Source organism: Aptenodytes patagonicus, chromosome 14, assembly GCF_965638725.1.
Source record: "Aptenodytes patagonicus chromosome 14, bAptPat1.pri.cur, whole genome shotgun sequence".
NCBI lineage: Eukaryota > Metazoa > Chordata > Aves > Sphenisciformes > Spheniscidae > Aptenodytes > Aptenodytes patagonicus.
Window position 1 is genome coordinate 1,198,214 of NC_134962.1, and position 11,782 is coordinate 1,209,995.

General features: G+C 63.5%; 1 protein-coding gene across 1 annotated transcript; it reads left to right on the plus strand.

The window, feature by feature from the left end:
• Window positions 1-424: 424 nt before the first annotated feature.
• Window positions 425-8,621, plus strand: DUSP15 (dual specificity phosphatase 15). The gene is made up of 8 exons (XM_076351859.1): window positions 425-558; window positions 1,133-1,544; window positions 3,278-3,311; window positions 5,511-5,593; window positions 6,049-6,098; window positions 6,764-6,838; window positions 7,313-7,484; window positions 7,657-8,621. The coding sequence occupies exons 2-8, from the start codon at window positions 1,524-1,526 to the stop codon at window positions 7,867-7,869; spliced, it is 648 nt and encodes a 215-aa protein (XP_076207974.1). The 5' UTR covers window positions 425-558; window positions 1,133-1,523; the 3' UTR covers window positions 7,870-8,621.
• Window positions 8,622-11,782: the final 3,161 nt, after the last annotated feature.

The window sequence follows — 11,782 nt, forward strand, 5'->3', positions numbered from 1 at the left end:
CTCATCCCGCCCTGTGCCCCCGGGTATCCCACCCTGTGCACCTCGCCCCCCCCCCCCCCCCCCCCCCGTGCCCCCAAGCCCCCGCCTCGTGTTCCCCCACCCGGCACCCCCAGGTCCCCCACCCCATGTCCTCCTGCCCTGTGCCCCCAGGTCCCCCACCCCGTGAGGGCACGTGTGTCACCCTAGAAGGCACGGGGGGTAGGGGGGTCCCCTGTCTCTGCCACCATCCCGCTGCCGGGCAGGGACGGGGACCAGCGTTTCCCCAGTCCCGCTGAGCCCAGCAAAGGTGCGCGCGGCTGCTGGGGCCGGCGGCAGAGGGGGACAGCAAACGGGTCTAAACCTTCTAAAATCCGGCCCAGGACGTTGCTCAGGGCGGGGGGAGGCGGGCTGGGGTGGGGGGTGACGGGCAGCGGGTGACCCCTCACCCGCCAGACCCCTGTGCTCGGCTGACAGGACCCGCTGGCACTGCCCGACACGGCTGCCCTGCAAAGGCCCCAGGAGACACTCGCAGACACCCCCCCCCGGGCAGGGCAGGGACCCTGCCTCACCTGCCTGCAGGTGGGCACCGCTGCCTGCCCGCGGGCAGCCCCGAGGTGTGCGGGGCAGGGGTCTGGCACACCCTGCGGCGGGGGCTGGCAGCCGAGGGCACGGCGCAGGCAGGGGAGGGCATGGCACAGGCAGAGGCAGGCATGGTGCAGGCAGAGGCGGGTATGGCGCTGGCAGCAGAGGGCATGGCGCTGGCAGCAGAGGGCATGGCACAGGCAGAGGCGGGCATGGCGCTGGCAGCAGAGGGCACGGTGCAGGCAGAGGCGGGCATGGCGCTGGCAGCGGAGGGCACAGCGCAGGCAGGGGAGGGTATGGCACAGGCAGAGGCGGGCATGGCGCTGGCAGCGGAGGGCACGGTGCAGGCAGAGGCGGGCATGGCGCTGGCAGCAGAGGGCACGGTGCAGGCAGGGGTCGGCATGGCGCTGGCGGCAGAGGGCACGGTGCAGGCAGAGGCGGGCATGGCGCTGGCAGCGGAGGGCACGGCGCAGGCAGGGGTGGGCATGCCATCGGGCGCTTCACCGCGTGGCTGCACAGACCTTCCTTGATGGAGCGGGACAAAGGTTTTGTTCTTTTCCCAACACTGCAGCCTTGTGCGGCCGCGGTGAGCAGCGGCGACAGGCAGCAGCCAGCGCGGCCCCTGCGCTCCCACGCCACGGCGCAGAGGGGGAGTTTCTCCTCCTTTGTCTGCTCCCGGCGAGAGCAGTAGCCGGGGAAGGGCCTCGGCAGGAGCCACGGAGGACGGCAGCCAAGGTCCCCTCTGCCCCGGCACAGCCACTGCCAGCTCGGCCTTGCCGCACTGGGAACGAGCCTGCCCGCCACGGGCAGCGATCCCGGAGGAGCTGGGCTCTTCATGACGGAAACCTGACCAGGGAGCGTGCGGAGCGGGGACGGCAGCTGCGCCTGGGGACGGGGAGGACGGCAGCATTGGGGACAAGGACACCCGCTCCCCGTCCCCCCCGCGGCGCCCGCTGCCGGCCATGGGAAACGGCATGAGCCAGGTAACGGGGAGCACTGGGGCGGCTGCTCTGCAGGGCCGGCCATGCCAGGGCGGCTTGTCCCGGCGCTGGAGGTGGGAGAGGTTTGCCTGGCGGCTCGCTCTGCCGTGCCAAGTGGCGTTTCACCTGCCGGCACTGGATCCGGCACAGGGCTCGGCTGTCGGGCAGCTTGTTTACTTGCTGGCGGAGTGAAATTGGAGGAGAAGCAGGCAGGGACGCTGCACCAGCCCGCAGCCATGGCTCGTCCCCACAGCCGCCTGGGGGGTGTGGAGGGCGGGGGTGACAGCGAGCTCCTCTGAGGGAGGGGGGGAACCTTTTCCAACGCCTGTAAAACCAAGGCACCAGCTCCTGAGCACACACCGGGAGCCCTGTGTGACCCCGAGCCCAGCGGTCCTGCACCCCCTGCTCAGCAGGGCCGGGCTGTGCGTGGGGCTCAGCATCACTGGGCAGAGGGGATGGGCACTATTTATGGTCGTTTGAGCTTCCCCTTGTCACAGGTGAACAGAGACACCTTTTTCCTGCAAGAATCTCCAGCTCCTCAGCTTTAAACACCCTTCCCCAGCCCCATAACCGCTCGTTATCTGGGGAAGTGCCCAGTGCTGCAGACGGGGCTGTACTGCCCCGTTTTCTCCAGCGAGGAGTGGGTCAGAAGGGTGCTGGGGATGGGAACGTGCCGCTATTTGTGGCTCGGTGTCCTGCCCTTGGGAGCTGCCCTTGCTAACTGACGCTTTCCTACCAGCTCATTTCAGTGCTGCAGCTGCAAGTTAAAGGCGCCCTGTCGATAGAAAATCGATCTAGAATCTTAGGAGTCATAAAAAAAACCCTCTTTAAGCTGTTTGACCAAGAGAAATGTTTCAAAACATGGGCAGTGAGATAAGGGCGAGCCCAGCTGTGCTGGTAGAGATCACCTCTGCCTGCCCAGGTCCTGGGCACCAAACATCGCAGCAGGGACAATTTGGAGGGGAACTGGCTGGACGTGGGAGTGAACAGCCCAGGGAGCCTCGCTGCCCAGGCTGGGAGAAAGGGAAAATATAAAATAGCTCCAGCTAAGAAGGGATGCAAGGTATCCCACTTCTGCATCCGCAGTGCAATTAACAGAGGTGTTGTCAAGTAATTATCTTCTCATCATGAAAAGTGGAATTTCACAAGGAAAATAAGATGAAGACACGGTGTCCAGAGCGATCTGTTCCTGGGCTGTAAGAAACGGGCTCCCTGCAGTGCAGGGTGAGGGGAGCAGAGCTTGGGGCTGGTGGGGGGACCACCGCATCCCCCCAGGCTTCTCCGTGCCTGTTGCTTCCCCGTCCCTCGGACAGCAGGACTTCCGCAGGCCACGGGTATAGTCCAAGGCTGTATGGAGGCGTATGCAGCTTGCTGAGCTCAGATAAAAAGCTCCAACAAAGAATTTATCGATAATAAGCAAGAGGAGCAATAAAAAAGCTGTGGGTGACTCCCAGCGCCCGCGAGGGTGCAGCGCCAGGCGGTTGTGCAGGTTGGGGTGCCAGGGCTGCATCCAGCTCCGCGTGCTGGATGCCAGAGCAGCGGCAGCCCCAGGAGCGCCCGCAGTCAGCTGCACCGGCACCGCTCCAGCCCCGGGGCTGCGGGGCTGGTGATGGTCACGTTAATGGCAGAACTTTGGCCTTTCCGGCCGAAGTCGCTGCTTCCCACGGGGGGTCCTGGCAGGGCGGGCACCACAGCACAAGGTCGCTTCTCACGCTGCCACTTCTTGTGTTCCGCAGATCCTCCCCGGCCTCTACCTTGGGAACTTCATCGGTAAGCGGAGCCCCGCCGCCGCAGAGACGCCCTCCAGCCGGGGAGCTGGGCTTGCTTGAGTTCATGGCTCCCTGCCTGCAAATGCTGCCCGACCCCCTGCCAGCGCCCACCACACACTCCGCTCTGCCACTCGGTTTGTGTTGGCAGCAGCGAGAGCGGAGGCACCAGGGGGAAACGCAAGGCAGAAACCCTCTGCCTTCATTTTGGTTTCCTTATTTAACGGCTGCCCGGAGCTCTCAGGACACACGGGGGGCTGTGGCTTCGCCAGGAAGGGTCCCAGCAGCCTGTCCCTGAGGTGACACCGCCGGCTGGGACCGGGAAGCCCTCGCAGCCATCCCGCTTCCCCTGCGCAAGGCAGCGAGCTGGGCAGGCTGGGAGGGGACGGGGGCACGCGGGGCAGGACAGGGCAAGCCGGGCTTTGCTTTCAAAACCCCCAAGTCCTGTGGGTGAACTTCACCTGCCGCAGTGGGCTGTGCCGTGTTCCTGAGCTGGTGTGGACCCCGTGCCGGGAGCAGAGGAGCTGGTGGTGCCGCACCAGCACAAGGGAGCAGGACCGGAGCTGCTCAGGGTGATGCACCCCAGTTCCGCAGCTGCAGGAGATGCAGGAGGGGGCTGCCCACCCTCAGGAGGGAATTTCTCCCAGAGGCAGTCACCCCTTCCCACACCAATTCACTATTTTAAGGGGTTTTCATTGGCAGGGGACAACAATTCATGACCAAGTGATGGCATCTGCCATCACAAACCAGCATTTATTAGTGCTTCTGCCTCCCTAATGGCTCTTTTGGCAGCTTGATTCCCGCTGTAAGTGCTGAGAAGGTTTAAAACCACTGGTGTGAATTGCTAAGAAAATGTCATTGGATCCTGAGCAGCGGCCCTGGCCAGGGCTGCCCTGTGCTCCCTGCACCCCATGGAGCACCTTAGGGTGGGCTGTGACTCGCTGGGAGCAGAGGGGCAAGGGCACCTGCCTCCCAGGTTCATCGCAGGGGTTCCTGCGAGTGACCACTGACGTGGGGTCTTGGCCTGATGCCACCTGAGCATCGCTCTACCAAGCGATCCAGGGTGACGACAGAGATTTCAGGCCTGCTGCATTAAGCTCTGACTGCTCACAGAGACATTCTCTCCAACTGAAAGCTTTTCGAGCCGCTGTAAGCCTTGAAGCTGGTGTCACTAATTGCCATCACTCTGCCTGCCCAAGGCGGGTGGGAAGGTGGCGGGTGCTGTGCAAGTCCCCACGAGGGTCCCCACCTCCCTCCCCACACGCACACGGCACGGCTCGCCTGTGGAGCATCTCTCTTGAGACTCACTCCTATTAAAATCCACATCATGCCGTTAGCACATTGCAGTCTGGATTCCCGAGCCAAGGTTTTGCACCACGTGAAAGTTGAGAAACCCAAAGTGGCGAGATGGGAAAATGTTAGTCCTCCTCTCCGGCAGCTCGTGCAGCATCCGCCGGTTGTGGCATGAAAGGGAACCATGCCAGCGAGACGAGCATGCTCCCCTCCCAGCATAACAACGGCTGTGCTGGACCAGTGACCAGGATCACAGCCAGGGATGCTGAAGCATTAGTGAGAAGCAGGTCATTGCCCCAGACAGCTGAGGATACCCGATTTCTGTGCATGCAACTGCAGAGAGTATACACGCAGAGTGCTGCAAGGTGCTGTTCTGGTGTTTTCTGCAGATCCCTCGGGTGCTAAAGAGGAACTCAGGCAGAGTGAGCCAAACTCAGGGTTGATACGAATCGCTGCAGCTCCACTTCCATAGTTCACAAGATAAAGCAGATCCCTCAAGCTGCAGCAAGTCCCATTGCTACGTACGTGTTTGCACAGGGGAGGTGCAGGCAGAGCGCGCATCTCCTCCCCAAGCTGGGGACAAGTACGGGCAGGCAGGAAGCTGCCTGCTTGCAAAGGAGGGAGTTTTTCCATGCAGGTGTGAATGCTCACCCCGGCATGAGCAGCAAGGCCAAGTGCCTTCACAGGGAGGAGGTCTCTGGTTTGGTATCACAGGGTTTGCGTTCCAGGTTTCCAGGGTGCATTTGCATATTTGCCCGCGTCTGTGCCACTGCACGCGGGGGTTGTGATGCAGCCGATCCTCTGGAGCAAGGCTTTGCGTGCTGTCTGTCTGCAGGAGCACGGCAGATGCGCTTGTAGGAAGAGAAAGGTAAGAAACGAATACATGCTAATATCTAGTTTTACCCTGTAGATGCCAAAGACCTGGAGCAGCTAAGCCGGAACAAGATCACCCACATCATTTCGATCCATGAATCTCCCCAGCCCTTGCTGCAGGTAGGGTCCTGCACCCGACGCCACCATGTAGATCTCTGCAGCTCCTTCCATGCTTGCAGCATCTTCCTTCCCCCTCTGAGCATCCCACGGCACGTACACCTCTCCCCTCTCCCCGGTCAGTGGTCCCAGAGGAGCTGGGCAGCCCCCCCCGGCATAGGAAACTGGCCATCTTGTGACTATAACCTGGCCTTGAACGCTGATGGGAAACTATTTCCAGCTCTCCAGCCTCATCTTGTTTCCCACCCCCTCCCATGAGCTGCCTGTCCCCCACTGCCCTCCCCCTGCCAAGGGAGAGAGCGGCCCCATCCCCAGGCAGGGGGATGCTGTGTTGGGGGAGCGAAGCCCCGCAGGCAGCACTGGGGCGAGGAGCAAAGGCGCTGCCAGACCGGCTGCAAGCATGCGTGACACCCCAACCACAGCGCCCGAGTTTCTCCTCTTCCTTTTGTGTCTTCCAGGACATTACCTACCTCCGCATACCCCTGCCTGACACCCCCGAGGCCAACATGTGAGTACCCCGGGAAGGCCGGGGCCGGCTCGGGGCGTGCGGGAGGTCTGGGCTCTGCAGGGCGATGAGGGCTCACGGCACCCCGAGCCCTTAAGGTGCTGCCTCCAGCTCCTCAAGTGCAGCGACCTGCAGGCTGGAGGCATGATGCCCCGGTGCTGGGGACCACCTCTGGACCCCAACAGCATCCCGGCTCAGTAACCGCTGGGGAGTGAGTCCCGGCCCTGGGGTGAGGCGAGGGGCAGCCCCTCTGCAGCACCAATGGAGAGGAGCAGCAAGCATCCCCCCGGGAGGTGCCTGGAGGCGGGGAGAGCAAGTAAAGCGTGTGCAGGCAGCTGAGGGCGCTGGCGTGGCTGGAGGCGCGAGCAGCTAAGCTCCCACTGCCCCAGCACAAGTCACAGGAGTCCCAGGGCAGCCCCACACATCCCCAGCACAGCCGCAGAGCAGCACCCGCTCCCGTCCCCAGCACGGCGTGAGCTGGCCCGTGCACCTTCCCTTGGGAAACAACAGCACTGAGCTGCTCGGGTCTCAGCAGCTGCTGGCAGTGCTTGCAAAGCAACAGGCAGTTTATGTGCATCCTCAAATGCGCAGGGCTGCTCTGTCTGCAGCCTAAAAATCCTGTTCCACCCCTGAAGTCCTTATTCTGTCTGGTTTATTTTTCCTGCTAGCAAGAGGCACTTCAAGGAATGCATCAGTTTTATCCACCAGTGTCGCCTGCACGGAGGGAACTGCCTCGTCCACTGGTAACACTTCTGTCCCCGCCTGATGCCATGTCCCCCCAGCACAGCAGAGAAGAGAAGATCCAGCCCCCAGCCCCCCGCTTTGGCTGCAGACCCCTGATCAAAGCCAGCCTGTGCCAGAGGGCTCCGTGCCCACGGATCCACCCAGGGTCTACCCTCGGCTGTGGCTTGTGACTCAAACCCAGCAGGATCCAGGCAGCCCTGGAGATGGGGCAGCTTCTTGCTGCAGCTGAGCAAGAGGGAAGAGCGGGGTTTGGGGCAGGCAGCCAGGCAGCGGCCGCTGCTCTCACTTCCCCGGGGAGGAGCGGGTATTTATAGGCACTGATGGAGAGGCACTTGGAAGGGCTCAGGCGTCCCAGAGAGCAAGTTCTTGGAGAAGAGGAACCGAAATAGCTGTAGCACAGGGGTGGAGGAAGGGGCGAGCGTGGGGTCAGGGTGCGCCGCTGACAGCGGCCCTTCTGCCCTTTCCCTTGCCAGCCTTGCCGGCATCTCCCGCAGTACCACCGTGGTTGTCGCCTACGTCATGGCCGTCACGGAGCTGAGCTGCCAGGAGGTGCTGGAGGCCGTCCGAACCGTCCGGCCCGTCGCCAACCCCAACCCCGGCTTCAGGCAGCAGCTGGCTGAGTTTGGTGGTGGCTCAGCCCGCAAGGTGGGACCAGCCTCTGCCACCCATGCTCTGCTCCACAGCTGAGCCTGCCCATGGGTCTCAGAGCAAGGACGAGTCCCCAGGGGACCAGGTTGCTTCCCTGCTCCCCTTGCTGGCAGGCTTGGACCTGCCCTTGGAAACAGGCACCTTAGTTTGCTTCTCCCTCCTTCCCCAGGTCCGCAGGCACCTGAAGCAGAGGTATGGGACATCCCCTTTCAACGACGAGGAAGAAATAAAGGCCTTGCTGCCAGCGGGGAGAGGCGGACCGTCCAGGACGGAGGGAGCTCTGCAAGGGCTGGTCCCAAGAGCCAGAGACATCAGAAGCACGACTCCCTTCCTGCTGCGGGTGAAGAGGACGTTCTCCTGCATCCCGGCTTGTCTGAAATGACCCCAGCCAAGGGCGAGCAGCAAGAATCACCCAACAGCCTGGGAGAGATGAAGGAGCCACAGCACAGCGGGCCGGGGGAGCACTGCGCAGGGGAACCGCGCCAAGCCCAGCTCCTTCTTCTCTTCTGGGGTGTGAGCGTGCCATCCTCTGTCCTGGCTGTCCGCTGTCAGGGAGGGATTTGTGTGCCAGGCTCTGCAGCGCTCGGTGGGCTCAGCCCCTTCACACCCAGCGTATTGGGGACGCCTGGTGAAAGGCGCAGGTCTCTGTCCTCAGGTCACTGCGGGCTGCTGCTCGGGGCAGAGCGACAGAAGGGATCTCTCCAGCCACAGGGCCAGCACCCAGGTGATGCCAGCAGCAGCTTTAGCACTTGGGTACCCGCTGCACGGGCCTCAGGGTACACAGAGCGCGGGAGAGCCGGCGCTCCCCTTGGAGCAGTTTTCCCACCAGCAGCACAAGCTCCCAGAGCCGAGGCGGCTGCGGAGCAGGGACACGCGGGTGCATTAGCAGGTAATGCCACTGCACCGGCTCCCAGGCGAGGGTCCAGCTCCAGCCCGGCCAAGCACAAGCCCTGAGCGAGCACTGTAGCTTTAGGAGTCCATTGCACCCCATTCCCACCCATCCCAGGGCACAATCTTTAAAAGGTGGGAACTAAGCATTTAACCTGGCCAGACCTCACTAAAGCAGGGCCTTAAGCCATTTTGCTTAAGGACTTTCTATGTCCCCCCAGTAATAAACACCTATTTTCCGTGGTCTGCCTGGGGCGCGGTCTGACTCCCCTGCGATGGCCGGATCAGAAGGGGGACGCTGAGGAGGAAGGTACCGGCGTGGGGCAGGTTTGGAGGCTGCTGCTGGCCGCTCTCTGCAGCCCAGGAAGGAGTGGGCTGGGGACACCGGCACGCCTGGACAGTGGACCGCCCTGCTGCCTTGCAGGAAGGTTATAAGACAGGCCAGAAACCCGGGTGCCATAGCAGGGCTCTCTGTGGGGACAGGGTCTGCTCCAGGAGAGGTCGGGCAGCAGCAGGCAGGCACTCACGTGGAGCCTGTTTCACTGCAGCCTCTCTACTCACCGGGTCTGGGAGAACCGGGTCCAGGAGCCTGCTGGGAGCACTGAGAGCCTCGGGACATGCTGGGCAGAGGCATTTACACCCAGGGTTTTCCTGTTCATGCTATAAACCCATGGCGAGGCCAAACACTGAGCAATGGCACCTCCAGCCCAGCTCCACGGCACAGCAATATGTATTTATTTTGGAAGATCTGGTTCACACAACTGGAAAAACCCAGGCAAGGGCAGGGTTAGCTGCGAGTTAATGTTTGACTCCTTTTGAAGCCCATTTTGGCATGAAAAGTTTAAGGGTTGAGCAGCTTTGCCTCCTCTGCACATGGAGCAGCACAGCGGGGAAACCGGCTCCAGAGCATCTTCGCTGATGCCAGGGTAATTAGATCCCGTGGGTCCTGTGCGTCACTCCGCGGCTGTCAGACGAGATGAAAATCCCCGGCTGATAAAGGCTTATCCCATCAGGCTGGGGCTGGCTAACAAGCCGGCGGCTACGATTATCTCCTGGCCTTGGATGTAATCTGTGCAAGCCATTGAGAGAGGTTGTGCAATGACCCCTTGCCATTGCCCCGCTTCCCAAGGCAGAAAGAGGAGATGCGGATCCTCCGTCGGTCAGTCCCGGGCCCTTTTCCAGGAACACGGCCCCTGACTTGCTCGGATGAGGGGTGCAGGGGGGGCCAGGGCGCTGCCCCAGCAGAGGCACAGCCAGCTGGAAATCCCCTCCTCGCTGGCACGGTGCAGAGAGCAGAGCGGCTTCCTGCGCCGCCCCGAGTGCGGCAGGGTGCCAGGCTGGCCGCGGCAGCACCGAGCGGGATGGCTGCGGGCTGCCAGGGTGAGGGCGAGCATGGCCCAATGCTGGCTAGGCCAGGGGGGGGTCCTACCTGCCGCCCCTCTCCCCCTCCCCGAACCAGGACTCCCCCAGCTCCTGACGCTCAGAGCCACAGCGCTGGCATCACCGCCTCCTCCTCTTCCCAGGCAGAGAGAGCCGCGCTGTAGACAGACCTCGGGTTAGCCACGGTCCCGCACCCCGAGCAGGCGCAGGCAGGGCGGCCAGGCTTTGCTCTGCAGCAAAGGGGGCACGGACAAGCTCATTAGGGAGAGCAAGCCCCTGCCAGCGTGGCTGGCTCGTACACCCGTGTGGCCCCATGTGTCCTCTGTGCCACGCGGCCATGCCCCCATCCCCGCACTCTGCAGGAAAGCCTGGGGCCGGGCACTGTGTCGCTGCTTATTCATTTCGAGGCTTTGCAGCCCCGAGCAGCCCGCCAGCTCTTGGGAGCCTCATCTCTCCTCCCCGCGAGAGGTGACTTTCTCTGACTCAGAGCTAGAAAGGAAACCCAGCGCGCTGTGAAAGGAGACCCATCGGACTGCGGGCCGGGCAGAGGAGCCGGGTTTCCCCACACAGCGACACATGGCTCTGCAGCAGTGATGGAAGAGCCGACACCAGCGTCATGCCAGGGCAGCCCAGTGAGCCCAGAGGGCAAAGCCCACCCGGCCCATGCCCTGCTGCTGGGATGGGCAGGGGTCACACTACCAGCCCTGCTCCAGCACAGCCCTTTGCAAGGTGCTTGGTGCCAGACAGCTCCATCCCTGCCCTACACCAGGTGAAATCCCTCTTCCTCCTGAAAGGACGGCTGAGCCAGGCTCCTCGCTGAAGGGAGGGACAGACCCCCCTGGCAGCAGCGGCATCGAGGAAGAATGCTCAGGAGCCAGCTGGGAGTGAAGGGGCTGTCTGGGACCCTACGCTAAGCCTGACCCTCTCCCAGCGCTGACGCCCGTCTCACCCACGTGTGCACCAGCACGTACACCCACCTCCCCGCAGAGCAGCGCAGGCACGGGAAGCTGTTTCCCGAGGCGTGGGAAGGCCCGTGACCACGGGCACCACGTCTCCCCTGCGGGGATGGCTTCTGCCAGGAACCCCGGGGCTGGAGGGGAGCCGGCGCGGGCACGGGATGAGTCAGGCTCCCTCGCCGGCCCCCGGCAGCCCTTGGCACAACTCATCTCGCCCCTTCCCACCTGGTTCCCATTCGACTCAGCACCCAGAGCGCCGCGAGGCAGATGCGAGTGTTAGAGCGGAGGAGAGATTCGAGAGATGGGGTAACGTCACTGCTCACACCAGCCTGGAAACCCCGTGCCTGTTCCTGCAGGTCCCCACCCCCGCGGGCTGAGACGCTGGTCCCACAGGAGGACACGGCTCCCGGGACAGGGAGGTGTCCTGGTCCCTGAAGCAGGAGGACGGGGGAGCAGAGTCCTCCTTCCCCTGCGGGAAGTGTGCGGGAGTCCTGAAAGTCTGAACGGAGGCACTTGGGGTGTGCAGGGGAGTCCCCTGTGCTTTCTGGTGCCCTGTCCCCTCTCCCGTGGGCTGCCCTGTCCCCTCTCCTGTGGGTGGCTCTGTCCCCTCTCCCGTGGGTGCGAGGTGCCCTGTCCCCTCTCCCATAGTCTGCCCTTTCCCCTCTCCTCTGGGTGGCCCTGTCCCCTCTCCCATGGGTGCGAGGTGGGTGTCCCCTCTCTTGTGAGTGGCCCTGTCCCCTCTCCCGTGGGTGTGAGGTGCCTGTCCCCTCTCCCGTGGGTGGCCCTGTCCCCTCTCCCGTGGGTGCGAGGTGCCTGGCCCCTCTCCCGCGGGTGGCCCTGTCCCCTCTCCCGTGCGTGGCCCTGTCCCCTCTCCCGTGGGTGCGAGGTGCCTGTCCCCTCTCCCGTGGGCTGCCCCGTCCCCCCCTCGCCGAGCCGGCGGCGCAGCCAGAGCCGCCGCCGGCGGGCGGGAAAGGGAAAGTGAAAGCCGGAGCCGCGCTTTCGCTTTCGCCGCCCCGACACGTTCCCTTGGGGCGGCGGGGCCGGGCCGAGCCGGGCCGGGCCGGGCTGGGC